Below are 19,335 nucleotides of genomic sequence, written 5' to 3'. Positions count from 1 at the left end.
ACTGAACTGAATGTATTGTATCCTAAGAAATGGAGATTACCATAAAAAACAAAAACAGCAAACATGGAGGTGTACGTGAGGTTGAAACATTTTGGAGGAGAGTCCTCTAACACTCGTCGGTTTGGTTGCAATCTTTCCCCCTGCTTCCTGTCCCTGGAGTCTAGACCAGGCCTCACTACAGCGCCTTCAGGGTGATGCATGGTAGAGGTAGAGGGTGGGCTGATGATGCCAGCATGTCTAGGAAGAACAAAGGCTGCAACATGCCTCATCTCCTCCCTCGCCTCCTCCTCCTCTACCCACCACCACCTCTTCTTCTCCAGATCATTAGTGGGTGTTCAAGTCAGGTATGGTTCTAATTATAGGGACATTTGAGGCACAAGAGAAAAGACCTGTTGGAGGTACTTCCAAGCCTATCCTCCCTGTAATGGATATGTGTGTATATGTACTATATCAGGAGGTACTCAAGCAGAATAAGAATGAATAAGCCTTAAGTTAGCAAAAGTTGTAGGCTGTGTGAGGTGAAAGCTATGAGTCAACAGAAATCGACTTTGAACGTACCACAGCCCCGGTGCTCCTGCTGCTTTAACTGCTCAGCTTTGTGACCTGCTGCTATATAGGCTTCATGAAATCAAATTGCCGTATCAGCACTATCCCAGTGCAGAACTTTTACTCTTCTTTGCAGATGTTTAGCCCAGATCTGAGAGTATTAAAGAGTGTGGGTTTGACTATCAAAGACCACAGTTAAGCCGCCACCAAGAAACTACAATAGCAGGGTGCAGCAGATGTTTCGAAGTTATTCTCACGCGATTATGATCATCGTTTCAACTATACTCTGCAGGGAATTGACGTCGTTATCATATTGGAAAGCTTTCTCAAACATATGACCAGTTTCTTTTCAGTGTGACCTTGTTGCTGAACAGTAACTCTTTGACAGCTGTGAAAGAACAATTTCTGTTTTGCAACACTTAATTCAGCCTTTCCAGGTTCATTTAACAAACCCCTGTGTGGAAGCTGCCAATTAACACCTCAGAAATATAAAAAGAAACAGGCGCATTTTAAGTACTTGAGAAAAAAAAGAAGAAGCAAGTCGGTCTTTGAGCTGCCTGTAAATTTTCCTCCTGTTTGTTCCATTGAAGTTTCCTCGTTTGCAAGGTGCTACAACAATGAATACACCTCACATGGAACTATTGTGTGAACTGGCAGGATGGTGAAGTGCGGTTTTTCAAGGTTGCTTGTCTTTATGGGTGGAAGACATTAAATCATGTGAGGATGTTAGCTGTGCATTTGGCAGTGGCTGTGTGAGTGCTCCAGTGGCGGCGTGGGATCAGACCCAGGACGTGTCACGAGTCTAGCCCAAAACTGTCACTCATCCCGCGTCCTGCTGCAAACCGCCCTGCAATCTCCATGCCAACGCATCTCATTAAAAATCACCCACTACGAGCCAGGGAAAAGTTCAGCCAATTTCTCAACTCTTCTCTCCCTTTCGTGTAAAACGCTAAAACTGGTGTTACATGGACAGAACAAGCCCCCTCCCGACATTTAAATCGATCAAGAGGATGAAACCTCTGAGGGCGAATCAAGAGAGGAGTTGTTGGAAATAAATTAATATAAAAACTTTTTTTTAAGTTACTCACCACTTTCAGCTCTGGCACTGACCGACTCAATGTCCATTCCTGGCTGTTGACGAAAGAGTCTAAAAAAGGGGAAAAGGACAAAAAAGAAGTGAAGTTGAGCAGCAGTGAGAGGTAATCCGTGTGTCTGTGTCCCGTCTGACCCCAGCTACAGATAATATGGTATTAACAGTATTTCCCACTGGATGATGGTAAAGCAACTTCACAGCTGCAGTGTACAGACTGCCAGTGGTGAGTGCAACAAGTTTTAGGACGGACTGTTTGGCTGTCAAACACATGTAACAGAATAGAGAAGTCTTTCTCGAGGTATCTAGCACATTTTAGGCGATTGGGACTTATTCTTCTAACAGAATATTCACTGTTACCTTACATCGTTTTTTTCCCTTGCACACAAACACAAGTTCACCAACAGGACTGTATCATACCTCTATGGACAGAAGTGTAGATCTGCAGTCATTTACAACAGCAGGCAATAAATCATAGGGTAAAATGGTTAGTAGGACAGAGCCTTTCAAAGCGGCACAATGTGACCTTTATTTCTGCCATTACCCCCAGTGACCGATTCCCTTAAGAAGCCATTTTTGTTTTCATATTCTTTCTTTGCTCTATTCCCTACTATAAGATTTGATCAGAATGAACAGCTAAGCACATTAGAGCTGCAATGATTAGTCAATTCATCCATCAACAGAAAATTAATCTGCAACAATTTTAATACCAGATTAATCATTTGAGTCATTCGTTGAGAACATTGGATGGTTTTCTTATAGCAAATTGAATAACTGTGGGTTTGAATGGTAGCTCAGACATAACAAGCAATTTCAATAAGCCGACTTATTTGGAACGTATCTGGCTCGGGAACATTTTTTCTGACATTTGATCAATGAAATGATAAAGAGAGAAAATATTCTGCAGAGGGATTAACAATGAAATCAATTGTTGGCTGTAGACCTAAAGCATATTCAAAGACATGACCAGTCCATAGAGATTTCTCTATCTCTCTCTGACTAATTTGCTAAGGTCTGATTGTGTGTTTACAACTAAAAAAAAACAAACACACACAACTGCCAACAGGGAGTTGAGAAACATCCCTGTTAAGTACAATCTATACAGGCTACCTCAATGAGGTTTCAACACGGTGCAATTTCTGAAGGGGATTTAGTTAATCCACTTTAAAAGGCAGCTATTAACAGGCTTGATTGGACTTGTTGGATTTTCCAGTGACATTTGGAGACGGACTGGATCATAATGCTTTGAAAAAGGGTAGTGCTACAACAATACAAACCCTGAGCAGTAAAAAAAACAACAACGCACAAATGACAACTCCACACAGAGAACGCCGTTATGTGTCATAACAACCATTAGAACAAAAAAAAAGCCACCTTCCTGTTTGGGATCATGGCTTTGTCATCACCCCCCCTCCCTTTTGCAAAGATATCATCTCTAATACGGGAGTGTAGACTGCCTGTCTCCAGACAACAAGGTGTGCAAAACCGACCTTCCTCTCATGTCTAAACCATAACAATTAAAATGTTCATCCAGCAACAGGACAGTCATCATTACTCTAAGCCTGTTTGTTGCAGTGGTGGTTTCCCCCTGTGCCCCCGGTGATGCTAATGTGAAACGAATGACAGCATAAAGAGTAAAGTAACCACTGTCACTAAAACACATGGTTCTATTTCCTCTTCAAATGTATGCTAAAAGCACATATGACTCATAACCGAGCAGACTTGAGCCAAAAAAAAAAAAAACCTTTTATAGTAAGTTAAAAAAAGAAACCCTCTGCTAAAATGTTTACTTATTTCTAAACTCCATTTACAAAGAGCCTTGTGCTGCTCTGGGTGTCTCACTTGTTGTGGGAGAGGAGAGGAGTGAATCCCAAACAGAAGGGCCTTTCACCAAGCATTGTGTGGGGCAGAGTAGTCTTTAAACAGCACGCCCCGTGTTAAGCCCTCTCAGTGTGGGTTTGACATGTCGGGACATGAGAGAGGACACCCATCTGAGTCAGTCTTTAAGTGCAGGAAACCGAGTGCAGGTCACAGCGCTCTGAGCCGATGTCAGATAAAGCTGTTGTCTCATTACCTTAGATTTCCTGCCATTAGTCCCCCATACGTGCTCATCTACTTTATATGATGATTTTCATTTATATTATGTCAATTTAAAAAAAAAAAACATAATTAGAGGTTGGATAAAAATGTAACAGTCACAACTCTGCAATTACACAAAAACACATTGAAAGGTTCCGGTCTTTAGCACTTGCTGTGGTAAACCCCACATTAATACAGAGGCAATGAACTGAGAAATTAAATGGAAACAATAAAAAGTCATATTTAGAAAATAATCAGGAAAAAAAAGCAACCAGATGCATTGATGTTTTTCTCCCATTTGTTCGGTCTAGACTTTTAGAAACGGGCCACATTCAAACGAAGGCCCATCCATAGATAACAATGCAGGGAAATCAAGTGTCATCCAAAGCCAACACATAAATGGAGGTTTTGGCTGCATTTCTGGGTGGACCCAACACAAACATACATTTTGCACAACATTTAAAAATATTAATTAGGGAATCATCTCATATTTTTCCTCTCACAAACAAAGCCATTGAGTTTTTCAAATGAAAGGGTTAGACCAGCTTTTTGCCATCCTTGGAGCAGCGACAGACCAAACCAGTTTGGTCGCCTGCTTAGAAAAAAAAAAAAGTCCAAATTGAATCCATGTGCTCTGTGTTACATCATTCTTTAAATATGAGCATCCTCCACTTCCCTGTGTCCCAGAATGCCTATGGAAACAGAAAGCCCCGGCGTTTTGTGATGCTTACAGAGGACACCAGTGTCTTTGTCTCTGCCAGGGCAAAACTGTGTTGCCAGCTTGTTTGTCAGGTTTTTCACTTCACTGCTCATGTCCACTCGGATAAAAATGGCCATTCAGACTGAGGTTAGCAAAGCACAATCACCCACCATCACCCCCTCCTCCTCCTCCCCCCCTCCTACTTATTCCGTTTCATGAGGGTAAAAAAATGCAATGTGAGCAGAAACCCTGTGCATATGGTTATTTGAGTGTGGGCGCAAGCGTGCGCATGCACAGATTTCTATGTAGCAGTGAATCTGAAGTGGTTTCTTGGAAACCTTGAAGTCGAAACTTCCACTCTGCCACATTCTGACTTTCCGACCATGCTTTCCCACTATCATAAATTACAGTGCATGGATTTAGCTACCAATCAGTAATTCTACTTCCCCTAATTTGGCAAACCTCATGACCAACCAACAGTCCCTGCGTCTGACATACTTTTGTCATCCACATCTTGACAAAGTGGTCCTGTAGCATCTTCCTTTTGTGCGCTGATCTACAAAGCCACATTCACAGCAAGAGCCTGTGTCTTTGTTCTGTGGAGCTCCCAAACTCCACTCTTGTTATTTCTATCAAAGGAGCTAAGTGAGAGAGACAATCGGCAGACAACAAGGTAAAAATATTCATGCCATGCCAGTCTAATGCGGTCTGGATGGCCTGCCCTACTTAAAGCATGTGTTGTCTGCAGACGAGCATTGATCACTTCCCGGAAATAAATTGAACATCCTGATTCAAATAGGATTCCCACTTAAGATGAGCTGTGTATATTGGGTTTTTAAGAAGTATTGCAGAACAATGCCTACATCTTGATGGACTCAATTTGTGGAGCTACAAGAGTAATGTGTCAAACTTGGCTTATGTTTTTTTTATATATTTTTTTGGCTACACAAAGCAGTGCAACAGAACAGACTGATGGAAACAATCAACTGTGAATTAAAGAGAGAAACAGCATACAGCTACAAATTGTAGACCCCTACTCACACCCCCTACAAATTCAACACTTTGTAGACTTGTTGCTAGAAGCTGAACATTTCTAGATGCAAGAACAGCAGGATGCTTCTCACCTCCTGAACCACAATCCTGAAGAATAAAATGTACCCGAGAGGAGATTCACAGTGGCAGATGCTACAAATTACATTCGGATATTAACAGATCTCTCTCTGCTCATGCCCAGACTGTGCTTCACACAGCACAATATCTCCCCGTCTCCCTCACGTCTCCTGCAGCAGGTGAGAGGGCATTATCACAGTGTCACTGTTTGTCCAAATTTCCTTGAAAGTGTCTGTTTATCTTGAACATAATTACATGCTGGGAGTTTGGCTCACCCATCCCCGCTGCTATGAAACACACAAACAAACGCGTCTTTTTTTAAAATTAATTCTCAATCTGCAGATTTTTGGGCTAGGCAGGCTGATTCCAACTGCAAGGTAAGGTTTGTACAGGAAACACTGTTGGCAGGGATCCACAGGAAATGGTATCAAATGGGACACAGCCAAAACAAGGGAGAGAAAAAAAGAAGCAAAGGGAATTCATGAATACATTTTATAATCTGATTCAAGATAACGGAAGATGGATCACATAGACGGGGGGTTTTCTTCAAATTGTCATAATGGCAAGTTAAGGCAAGTCAGAATAAATATGCATCATGAGAACTCTGCTATCTGCTTGATCCTGTTGACACCCTACAATGAGGCTTATCACAAACCCCCACCCACAGACCCATTCCCACCCTCACGAGATAAGTGTGCTGCTGGCCACCTCTGCCTCATGACAAGTGACCACCCCCTGAGAGCCCCCCATCCCAGCACACGGTCCACTGATCACTCATCCCGTGGATGATCACGCATCCACAGGCACGACAGAGTGGCTTTGTTCATCCACAGGTGGGGGTGGGGACACAGTCAGTCTGCACCTCAAACCCCCTCATCCTGTTACCTCCCCTCCCCCGCAAACTTCACCAACACACTAAACTAAAGCTATGCACATGTGTGTTTGTTTTAGCTGTGTGGGACGGCTGGGGCTTCAGCTTTTCTGGATTTAATTTAGAAGCAAACACTTCAGCAGGTAACAACAGGCAGCGAGTCCCGCCCAGGGCATTGAGCACCTAGCCTTACTCGGGCTAATCGGCACACCTACATTCCTATTGCCTGACTGCCTGAGTCTGCAGTGGAATAAATGGACAGATATGACTTGACAAACCACCGCAAAGGAAAAGGTATCCTTGGCAACATGTCATGTGCGAATACAAATAGACCGAGAGATCAACAAAGTTGACCTCAGCACCTATTACGAGGTTTATGTTAGCTAGAGAATTACATATACGCTTTGCTGGTTCAAAGGTTGGCTTAATGAGAATGAATACAGCATATGTGCGACCTGACACTGTTAGACGTTCTTAAGTTGTCATGGATGACTAATTAGGTCTTTGTGTAAAGGTGTGAAATTGGTGCTTGACACACACAAAAAAAAGTAGCAAATCACAGCCATTAATTCAAAGAGTTGCAAATATTTGCCTCTCTCTCTGCTCGTCCAGGAAACTGGACAAACACCCTCGGCTGTCAGAGTTAACCTTTAAACACAGTGCTTAAGTCGTCTTCTCTTCTCCCCATCATTATAGCATGTAAGCCCTCTTAATTTAGCCTTCCTAGGCTGCCAAACGCATCCCCATTACAGCCACTAACTGCTTTAATGCTACTACTTTAAGCTGCGTCTCTCTGTGAGGCCAACAGACAGCATTATCCACACTCCCATGTCCTGTGTCTTGGTGACACAGAAGACAGAATTGGAAGTGTGTTATGACACAGTTACACCCCTTTCAAGCAAACCACTATAATGTGTTTTTATCAATCACTGTGGAGTTAAATTTACCGTAACTGCCTACAAATTCACTGAACTGAAAAACTTCATATAAAGCTAAGTGATTACTGAGTCATTTCATACATACAGGCAGTTCACACAAAAAACACTGGAGAAGTTAAGCACCCAAAATAGAAATTCCAAAAGGACTCTCTGGAACCAGACGTTTTTGAATGCCATCCAAACTCACAATTCCCCATGTGTTTTTCATTTGCCTGTCTTCCCTTACACACACACACACACACACACACACACACACACACACACACACACACACACACACACACACACACACACACACACACACACACACACACACACACACACACACACACACACACACACACACACACACACACACACACACACACACACACACACACACACACACACACACACACACGCTTCTACGTTTCTCTTGAGCTGCAACTTTCTGTGCAGTGAACGAGGAGCTAAAATGGAGAACTGAGCTGCAAAATAAATTCAGCAATCTTGCAGGTCTTACCTTGACCTTTGTGGGAGTCATTGCCTGCCAGAGTCTCTATGGAGACCGGCTCTGACTTATTATCCCCAGCTAGGGGAGTTTGGCCAGTGTCTTTGCTCTGGGACTGCTGGTATTCACATTTGCCGCTGTATGGCTGCTCTTTCCTCCTGAAACGATTGGTTATGAGCTGCCATATGCTTGGTTCTTCCTGAACTGGTTTGGAGGACAGTTTTGTTGGACAGAGGGGCACTTCCATGACCTTGACCTTCCCCCTGCTGTGGTACTGAATGTACTGCATGCCCCCATCCTCTATCTGCTCATTAGAAGCTGGAAGCATTCTCCCTGTGAGGTACGAGAAAGGCCGTGGAGGCATTGTTGTCTCCTCAGAGGTGCTTTTAGTCCGAGAGCGCTGGTTTAATTCTCCTTCAGACCCTAAAGGAACTTTGGGCCGAGTCCTCCTGATTCGTAGGCTGAGGCTCCGTCTTAAATTGCTCAGTGTACTTTTCGGAGCATCAGGTTTGCTGAGTTTGGCGGATGATGCAACATCAGTGTCACCATCCTTCTCCTTGGTCTTTTCTGGAGATCCCTTGCCAAAGAGCCTCCAACGGAAGCCTCCTTTGAGAAAACCTCCATCACTGCCTGTGCGGCCACTCTTCTGGCCGTCTATCTCATCATCAGATCCCCTCTTCCTTAGCTCCAGGACTGTCATGCTCACAGGCCTGGGCCTCCAGTTACTCTGCCGGACCCTGGGGGTCACCTCAGCAGACACTGAAGGCCGCTGAGCCACCATAGGATTGAGGCCATCCACTGCTCTCAACTCAGCCTTTCTGCTCCTGTACTGCTGGCTGTTTTCTACGACGCCTGCCCTCCTGGAGGGTTGCTCGGTCCGGGTTTCCGACAGGACTGGGCCTGGGCCTGCCAGCATGCACACACTCCTGGGCCGACGCAGCGGTCTGTCTTGTTCAGGTTGAGAATCTCTTTGCTGCTTGAGTGGGTCGCCATACATGCTCACTGTCCTCCTGCCCTGCGGGGCTTCTTCCTGACGGGGCCTTCGCAGCACGGCCCTTGGCAGAGAGCTGTGTCTTGTAAAAGGACCATGTTCCCCAAGCACGAGCCCTTTAGAGTGGACAGTGACGGAGCGTAATGTGGAGCTCCGAATGCGTTGCTCCTGCGTGTCCAACTCCGCCACGTCTCTGCCTTGCTGTGAGGAGCTACCTGAGTTCTTGGAGGGTTGTGTCAAAAACCTGTCTGTCTTCATTTCCCCCCCCACCTCCTCCAGCTCCTCCTCATTCTCCTCCACAACTACCTCCTCTTTTTGCCTCCCAGCTCTACCTGTACAGCTCAGGGAGGGCCACCTGTCAAGCTCGTGCCGTGCCCTGCCCAGCCTGGGGCTGCTCTCCATTGGCACCAGGCGAATCATCTCTCCTCCTGACTGGCAGTTGTCCACCTGGGTGTGGGTGACCCGGCCCTTTCCCAGCACATCTTCCTGTGTTTCTTTCAGGATTACAGAGATGTGGTAAATGGTTTTCCCCTGCTGCAGTTGGCCAATAGCTGTATTCCTTGGTGGGGTCGCATCCACCGCCCCACTGCTGAGGAATAGCATGGCACTTCACTCAAACTCATTCACACTTACATCCTTATTGACACACCAATACTAGCATGTAGCATGGATAAATGTTCACATTCTGCCCGGGAGTTGCTGAGATCAAGCTCATAAAGTCATTCATTTGAAGACTAAATTCTTTTGCACGAAATAATCCTTCACCTCTGACATGGGACAAAAAAAAACTTCAAACAAGTTAAAGCAAAGCCACGCTGCCACCTGCATCCAATACGGCTCCTCCACTCAGCAAGACTCACACAGCTGCTTTCCCTCCCCGGTTTGTTCTACCTGTCCTGCACAAGCAGATGAACAAAAGAAAAACAGGTTATCCAGAACTTGTTTAGCAACAAAGTTAAATCTATAGTAGCTGCAAAAGATGCAGCTCAAAAAGAAACTGAATCATCCTTCTTCCTTGGCAAGTTACGAACAGTGAGCAATCCTTGTTGTTGGCGGTGCAGACAAACCCCTTAATCTCTGAGCTCTTTCCATGCAGAGCATGAGGGAGTGTGTCTGTGTTTGAACTTTCAGCTGCCTTCCAACCCCAGGGATACATGGAAAACAAGGAGTGGATCCCACGGGCATTAAACACGCCCTCCTGATTCCTCCCGAGCTGCTAGTAGCCCCCAGAGACATAGACAGACAAAAGTGAACACAAGTTTGAGAGAAGACAGAGCTGATTACACACGGCTGTAATCGACAATGACTACAATCCACAACAAACGGCCATGAATGGACACATTGTGCTCCTCTGACCGCTGGCAAAATGCTAAAAGGGAGGAAGGGGGGTTCTTTTTCATGTTTAATGGAAGAAGAGCACGTATTTTATTCATCAATCCACATTTTAGCGACCACCAAATGGTATTAAATTAAAGGATCCAGCCCAGCTTCACTGCTTAGGCTGTGAACACTTTGGTCAGATATCTTTCACAGGAAAAAAATTTCAATAAAAAAACAAAAAAAACAAAACAGCCTGACTCTCACCACAGGACCTGAGAGAACACGAATACGAACGTAACCTGTGTTAGTAACATGGACTATCCACACAACTACACATCACGCTTTCAGCGGCTCCCACCACACAGCCTACACACTGTGGGGGAACTTAAGTTTAATTCCAAGATTGGCTGACAGCTTGCCTATTTATGGTGAGGAAATTGTATTCTGTTTAAAGCTGTGGTAGTTACTGTGGAAGAAAGTGGCACATTGGACACGAGTTAAAACACCACTCAACTTGACATTGTTGCCTATTTACAGATCTGGCTATTCACCATCTAACTTCATTAAGGAAACAGACACACTGCCAAAAATCCTTATGTGAACTATTGCATGTTTAGATTAAAAAGAAAACACTGTTTTTACCTCCCCTCATCTCAGTGCTCTGTGTTGCCAAATATAGGCCAATGTACCATAAAGAACTAACCCTAACTGAAGTAAACCAGATTTTACCTGCTCAGCTCTGCAGCACTAGCTGCTGGTGTGTTGTTGGACTTGGGACACTGCCCCCTTGTGGTCAAGTAGAGAAAAAAGAAGGGAGAAAATAAAACTAAGAATTTCAATTTAAACAATTTCCCTCGGGTCACATTGATACCAAGTTAGTCAACATGAACGTCAGTGTAATTTGTCTGAATTATGTTTTTATGACACAAGATCAGAACAACACACTCACTCACAACATTTCCTATGTTACATATAAACCCTGAAACAGGTGCATGATTAGAATTAAGCATTAGTACTGGTGAGAGTTTTTGGCAGAGAAAACCTACAGGAAAACTGGCCGGCCTTTCTGTGAGTGCGTCACAGTGAGGAATCCAGTACGTCAGCATGACTGCGTTGTCATGGGAAATCTACTTTAACCATAAGGCTGGAAGTTGCAGCCCAAGCATCACAACAGCCAGTTCTTACCAGCAGTTGATTGCAACCCCCCCCCCCCATAAAAAAGTCTTCTAATGCCTGACATGCTGATCACCACAACACTCACATATACCACCACTTTGACCTGGCAGCTTCTGTATCTTTTGTGCTCTTATCAGCAGACTGGGTGGTGTTAGGAAGAAAGCAAGTGAAAACATTTAAGGCATTGTTCCAGGAAACCTGTTGCTTTACTTTTTAGCATGACCTGTCAGCACACGGACGAACGCGCAATCAGGGAAATCTTGATGTGTCTTATCTGAGAGGGTGTGTGTTGAATTGTAGTGTACCTTGATAGTGAAGTTAACTCCTGTATTAAGCTGTCAAAGCTCACTGGGCTGTTTTTTTTTTTTTTTTTTTTTTACCTTGGTCGAGGTAGCAGGGGTTTGTAATGATCTGAGGCTCAAAGTCAAGCAAACAGTCTTCTTCGCTCCACTGGTCCTGTTGGTGTCGATTTCTACGACGACTCCCAAAGCACAGCAACATAGTCTAGCTGTAATATAAACAGTAGTTATCCATGACTTACAGAATATCCTTAAAAAAAAAAGGCCAGTGTGCTTGAGATATCACATGTCCGTCCAAATGATTGGTTATCTTTTCATTGTCCTCTTTTCCTGGGCTTTGTCTTCTTTCAGGCATTTCTGTGAAATCCTGTCTCCCCTCAGTTCCAGCATGTTGGTCTTCTGTAGCTTCTGTCCAGCACAGCTACTTAAAACTCTTCCTGCATCCTGCTGTGGCCTGTGATGTGCCTTCCATGCAGACCTGCTGAATGTGGTCACCAGCAGGAGCCTGAGAGGTGAGTGGACTGAGGAAGTGGCTGAGAGGGGCCATGTGTGTCATACCTCACTCGGCGTCATTACCTCCTGGTGCTTCGTAATACAGGTGTTGGTTCGCGGGGTCCTACATAAGAAACACTGATAGGATTAAAGTTAATCCACTATCCTGTTGTCTTTGTTGCGGTTCGGTCCGGGGGAAACCTGCACCATGGTAAATCCTGGGATTTCAAAGTGCTGACCAGGTAACAGAGCTTCTCTTGTGTGCCCCTCTCTCCTCCTCTGCCCCACGGCTAAATGCTTCTCCCCGTTGTAACCGTATCTTGATGGCAGCTGGGAGGGTTTCTCAGAAAAACAGGATTAACATGTTTTCAGGTTCTGAATTACCCTCCGCCTCCTCCGCCTCGTCTCTATCTGCGTTGACGCACACACCTGCCTGGTTGTGTGCAAGGTCCCATACTGTGCATGCTGGCCATTTATCTAATCCGTCACTGTGACTGTACTATTGTCACTTTGCCAACGCGCCGCTGACCGGACTTTGAACTCTACTTTCCTCAGTCCCTTAAGGTTTTACTTTTACTTTACACATCTCTCGTCATATATTATCACTGCCATCTCTGTTGGTTATTTCCCCTGAGCCCTCTCTCCTTTCTCAAAAATGAAGCATTGCATTGTGAATGCACAACACATCCGTACAGCTGATCTAAAATAAATGAGAGTAAAAGAGGGGAATTTTTTTGTTTGTGTTGTTTTACGGGAAATAACACCTACATTTAATGCGGTGCAGGAATCATCATTTAGTTCTGTTGGAAAATCTTATTACAAACCCTAATTAGACAGGCTGTATTCCTGCCTCTTAATTGAAGTCAATTAGAGCCCATGTTATTCAACAGCATTTGCATTTTCAGTCGACATTATTCCACGCAATATACTTGTCACTTCCAGAGGGGGGCAGTCACAGCACTAAGGAGGAGCTGCATACTTACTCGCAGAAGGGATTTTTGGAGTTTTTTCAAAATAAAAGTAAATACTCATGTGGAAGTTTGAGTCAAACTTTTCAACCACCACCACCACCACCGTCATCATTTGGATGTTTTCCATGCTGTACTCAGCTACTGTACGCCTGGAGATAGTAATACGCAATTTCAGGGCTTGTGCTACCTTGTGAATACCTATATAGCAGGGACCACAGGGTAGATATGTGTGAACGGCAGACATGACAGACAGGCAGCACTGTGGTGTGTTCATAGGAGGACGCAGACACTGTGCGCAACAAACACTGGCATTGTCTAGCAGATTGCGTGATGCATCCAAGCCACATGAGTAAACCTTACCAACCCCTCGTCAGCATTAGAACATGAGTCAGTGTGAAGAAGACAGCCATGCACATATGTGCGCTCTCTCATGATGACAGTTTGCTTCCACGGGCAAACACGGTTACAGGAACAGCAGATGAAGGCGGCTCCCTGACTTAGGATAAACAGCGGTAGGCGGAAGGCGGGGAGGTGGTTGAAGTCAAACACTGCCTTTTTCTTTCTGTCAATAAGGTGCCACTGACCTCATTCGCACATGCACAACAACAGAAGCACGACTCACACCTGATGGGTGCTCTGCATCCTCAGGTATCGAGTACAACAGACAAACCCTCTGGTGTTATCTGATTTCCTAGAGCACAAACACACGTGTGTCACCTGCATTATTCAGAGGTGCAAGGCGAGAGCTTTGCATGACAAATCAGTGTCAAAGCTTGAAGCAGTGACTCACAAGGTCTAATGAGAACAAAAATGTTCTTGAGTTTCTTAGGTAATGATGTCATGGTCATATTAGCTTTGTGTGAACATGTGAATTGTACATGAGTGTTTTACATATAGAGAAAGCTGAAGACATTATTCACACCTCTCAGAACGTCTTTGATTGAGGAGACGTCTGACCTAACTGGACAGAGTCAGAAATTAGTATAATCTCAAACCAGACACAAGACACAAGACCAAACCAGACATATGAATTGCTAATAAGACCCTGTGTGAGATTCGGCCTGAGGCTTCAGTCAAACCAAACGACTTCTGATGCCATCCTCTGGATTTTTCTTTTTTTTAGTTTCTTGCCTGCCAGCAACAAATGTTTCTAAGCAGGAAGAGGATGGAAAACATGAGACTTTGTTCATGTACATAGAGAATAAGTGTTCCTGAGCATTCTTAGAAATAGAAAGATGTGGGTATTTGAATGAATGAGGATGAACAAGACAAGCTGAGTCATGACAAGTTTTCTTGTCACCCACTGAAGCATTTGGAGAGGCTTTACCAGCCCTACCAAGGTCATCAAATCATTGGTCCATGACTCAGTGTCAGTACATTTCCTTCCTACTCGAATGGCATTAAACTGATGAAAACTCCCCAATTACTCAAACTGTTTTCAAATATTCAAAGATAGCTCTATAGAAAGAAAGAAATGCTGAGCTATATGTTTACTATAAATGTATAACTTGTAACAAGTGTTGTTGTTATTGTAACTACAATACTTATAGATGTAAAGTAAAGCACTGATTGACTTAATGTGCTACAATAATCAAAATATCTAAAAAAACAAACAAACAAACAAAAACAAAAAAAACCACACACATATGTTTACATTACTCAATTGTGAGAAAACCCCATTAATTAATTTGGCAAATTTAGCTAAACATGCTAAATGATCTCTAGACTGAATATCTTTAGGTAATAATGGTTGATATGAAAAAGAAATCAGATGACATCAGTAGCTTTGGGAAAGTGTGATGGGCATTTTTTTCCCTTTTTTTTTTTAAAAGAAACTAAAGGATAACGATAAATTGCTAACATTAGGATTTGTTACCTGCAGCTTGAGTGTCATGTAATGAGTAAAGCCATTTAGATACTGTAACAGAATTGTTGAACCAGTCTGACAAAACAAACTAGTGCAAGTTGTGTTTGTTATTTGCTATTCGGTGCCACGTCCAGCTTCACATTCATCTAATTGAGCATCTTCCTATGAAGTCTCCCTGACTGTGATCCTGCTGTTGTAATACCAACAACCTGAACAGGGCAAAGTAATAAGAGAAATGCCTTTTCTCTATGACTTAAAAACAAAAAAAGGGGGGGTGAATAAATTATCACTGTTAATTGTGAGTTCCTCTGGAACACTAATGTGCTCCTCTGTGCAACTACTCAGCTCTCTGTGGCACAATTAACACTTAGTATGGCTTCCCGCAATAATTACAAACAGGTCTGTCAAACAGTGAATTCCCTGGAAACATCGGGATATTTTGATTGGGGAACAAAACACAGTAATGACTGTTAGAGCTGAAAACTGAATGAAAGCGGTCTCTCCCGGCAACAATATTTACTCCCAGACTCCTCTATGGCAATCTCTAAAGACATAATGTAAACAAACTGCAGTTAGGCAGTCATACAAGCCAATCTGTGCATCTGTGCAGGAACACATGTGCTCATACACTGAAAACCACACACGCTGAAAATATGAAAACATGATTTTGACCCTCCCCCTCCACACACACACACACACCTAGGTGATTACACACAGCACCAGCGATTACACAGTGATCTGCCAATATTCAAAAAGCAAGACCCCCCCACCTTCCATTTGCATCCTCCCCTGAATGCATCAACACTGAATTAACATCTGCAACTAAACAAGACAGGAAGAGACAGAGGGGCTACAGACAGCAAGGAAAGTTTATGATAATTAGGCTTGCAGTAGTGGTATTGAGCGTGGGTGGAGAGCTTTTTAAAATTCAGCTGCACTAGCTACAAGCATACGTCACCATTGCTCCACTGCAGAGAAAATGATAGGTTCGAGGACGTCTGTGGGAGGCTGTGAAAAAATTCCAGACGCTTCTGTCTCTAAAATTCTGGTTTCAAGAGAGCGTGCGCATTTCTATATCGTGTGTATAAGAGAGAGAGAGAGAAAGAGAGAGAGAGAAAGACAGAAAGAGAGAGAGAGAAAGACAGATAACGTATCAGATTGAATGAAAGAGGGAGAGAGAGACAGTGAAGCAGAGTGTGTATTAGTTGTGTAACCTAAGCTGCGTATGAGGCATGAAATCCCCTTATTAAAATGTTTGACATTCAAGATGCTCGCTGCTAATTTTCCTGTTTCCTTTGACAGAAAATAAAACATTAAGCACCAGGGATCAGTGTGTTTTTTGTTGTATTTGTACCTGTAACTACGTGCTCAGGTTGGCGGGAGTCTTGACTCTCTGACTTTTTGCTCCTCGCTAACCATCACAAGCACCCCGGCAGCCAATATGTTACTATTGGCTTGATGTCTCTGAGCCAGAGGAAATTGGAAGTGCAGGAAACTGTGGGTGAGGGTTTGCAGACACTGGCTGGAGAGAATGGAACAAATAACCACAGGAGGAGAAAAAGAAAAGGGGGGGTGGCAGTGTGAATTTCAATAACTGGGAATGGGCAGGGAAACATGGAGGCAACATCCTGGTTTGTAGAAGATGACAAAATGACCAGTGAGAGGATGTAGGAGGAAGCGGCAGAGAGAAGCACAGCTTTTTTTTTTTTTTTTTTACAGGCAGGTTTGTGTGGGCTGGTGGCTCCCAGTCCTCCTCCTCTACATATTAGTTTGCAAACCCCCGCTTACTTCTGGTGTCATCTTTTCAAAACTTGCTTTCGAACTCACTTTTATGCAATAGCTTTGATGTGGTACTGCATTCTGTAATCTTTATTTCAATGTAGGAGTAGCAGCAGCAGCAGCAGCAGCAGCAGCAATATATCAGTCTTATTTTGGGTATTATTACAGAGCAACACACACAAAAAAGAGAGATCATCTTCAGGGAGAAGGGATGAGATGCGCTTGATTTCAGAGAATGAATTCACTGACAATAATGGACAATGATTGCTGTAATGCGCTGTAATTTGTTGATATCTCGGTAAAGCAGCAGACCATTGTTAACTCAGAGAGGTTGTGGTGAGGGCACAGTGTGCGAAACCCACTTTAAATGGAAAGAAATCCTTTTAATCAGAATCTTTTAGGAGAAGGGCCGACGAGTCCATATCCAGCCCTGTATATTTCACTATCTATCACCAATACATGTAGCCGTCTAGTCGTGTGATCATGCTACCTGGATCCTCCAATTTCATTCTTCAAACAGGAACATGAAATCTGTCACATGCCATCTGGTTTTTCAGTTGCCACTGCTGTTAAAATAAATGGAACTGCCAATCACAGCATCAGTCGACCACAAACAGATGTCACCTCACTACAACATGGTAAAGTATCTTCAACTTTACACGAGCTCTGGGTTTTATATACCCTTACTGCTCTTCATTAGGTCGCAATGATGCTCTTGAGATGAGAGTCATAAAAAAAAAAGCCTATTATCACCACTTCTCGCTGTGGTTTGTCCTGTAAAAACCTCACTTCTGTTGTGTTCCTACAGTATAAGCAGTAAATCTACAGTGCATTGTTTTAATTCTGTTCAGTCCTTTTCAAGGTTCCTCATTCCGTGCTGTTCCAGAATGAGGGCCAAGAATAGCGACACATTTGGGCACAAGCTCCCATGTAATTTCCCACGCCTTTTGTCTCCGTTCCTATGCCGCCCATGCACGCTGAGACAATAAGCTGGTTGCTTCGTTATGAAGTTGACAACGCCATTTTTTTTAATTTTTTTTTTACAAAAAGGAGTCAGGAGTAATACTGTCATTCCTACCAAATGCCATCCACAAGCCCCCAAACCTGCATCTCCCTCATCAGTGCTAATAACAAGCAAACCTGCAACACCTGCTCACGGCTTTAACTAAAGTTTCCATTTGTTTCTATAGAGCTAATGCAGTTCATGATCCCCAGGTCTGCAAAAATTTAAAAAAGAAAAAGAAAAAAAAACTGTGTGAATAGAGTCAGTGTTTCTCCCGTGATACGACACCGTTGGCTTGCTGCAAACTATTATGCAATCGGTTTCCAACAGATAATGGCTCCAGGATAGTGACGCATCATAGATTCTGTATTCAATATGGGATTAATTGTTGTTATGTTCATTTAACTAGCATATCTGTGACTGATGAAAATCTTAGATCCTCAGCCTGTGAAATAGCCCTGGGAAATTCAGCTCCACAGGTGACTGACAATTAAGCCACGCTCTACCAGTTCAAGTTAAGTGGGGGGGGGTGTGGGGGTGTAAAGCATGGTGCTAAATTGTAGGGGAAGACAGAGGTAAACATATCCAAGTCTGAACAAAAAAATCTATCTATAATCTCTTGATTTAAAAATGCTGAACTAACAGATTGAGATTCCCTCCCTCGGCTTCCACAGTCCTGAGATCTGCCTGGGGCTTCAAAAAGCCGGGCTTTGGCATGAAATTGAATAACTTTAAAATAATTTAAGGTAAAACTCTATCAGAAATGACATGCCATCAGTATTCTGGATGAGAGCACGTCCCCAGTCAGACAGCCAGACACAGAGGCTTAGTTCCAGCTCACTTGTCGTCTACACTGGCTGAATGACAGAGACACGGAGGCTGGAGAGGCCAGAGCAAAACATCTGGATCCTAATTGGTGAAAGTGTCGTGACAGCTCTATTTGTCAAAGTCAGTTACATTACACTCTTCTTGTGACATTTTTAGGTGCCCTTAACATAATGACGGATCATCCTGTATCTTCCAGGTGACTTCCACAGGAGCAAGCCTTTCATCATGCTCGTTGTTTCAGCTCAACGTGACGAGGACGAGAGCAGCAGGTCGAGGTGAGCGTGGAAAACCTGAGTGTGATCACAAAGGAGGACGGGGACGGATACGATGTGAGTGATGGTGCTCAGTGCTCAGTGCTCAGTCAGTATTTTCCGCAATTTGGCTCTTTGAGAAACAAGTCCTGCTGGAGGGCTTTTGATATAATGTCAGCCAAGTCTGAAAATGGCAGCGGTGAGATGGTTTTGATGGAACATTAAGAAACAAATACAACAGCTTAACACACTAAAAAAAACATGATGTCGATATAAAAAAAACATACGCTCGCTTGTTGTCACTTTTTTTCCTCCAGTCATCTTTAATGTTAAATGTGAGGATGTCAAAAGTGCTGATCAGAAGATCTGATTCTCTGCAGGGAGCCACGGTGTGCTGAATACACACTTTCTGTGCCTCCATCTGATATTTTACTGCAGAGTCTTCATCAGCTTTTGACAACCAAAAGATGTTAAGTATTACATAAAGAGATTGGCTATCAAATCCTGCCCCACAAAACAAAACGCCACAAACAC

The 19,335-nt window shown here is 43.6% G+C and overlaps 1 protein-coding gene across 2 annotated transcripts in view; it reads right to left on the bottom strand.

Moving 5' to 3' along the window:
- Positions 1-19,335, bottom strand: part of agap3 (ArfGAP with GTPase domain, ankyrin repeat and PH domain 3) — a 111,787-nt gene that overhangs the window by 59,782 nt on the left and 32,670 nt on the right. For both annotated transcript variants that reach the window (XM_083992269.1, XM_083992270.1), the window contains exon 2: positions 1,635-1,693. In XM_083992269.1, coding sequence (XP_083848395.1) covers positions 1,635-1,693 — 59 coding nt within the window. The remainder of the gene's footprint in view (positions 1-1,634; positions 1,694-19,335) is intronic.

Source organism: Trachurus trachurus, assembly GCF_905171665.1.
Source record: "Trachurus trachurus genome assembly, chromosome: 17".
In the NCBI taxonomy this organism is placed as follows: domain Eukaryota; kingdom Metazoa; phylum Chordata; class Actinopteri; order Carangiformes; family Carangidae; genus Trachurus; species Trachurus trachurus.
Note: the sequence above shows the minus strand (reverse complement) of the source record. Positions and strands in the feature narration are given on the sequence as shown.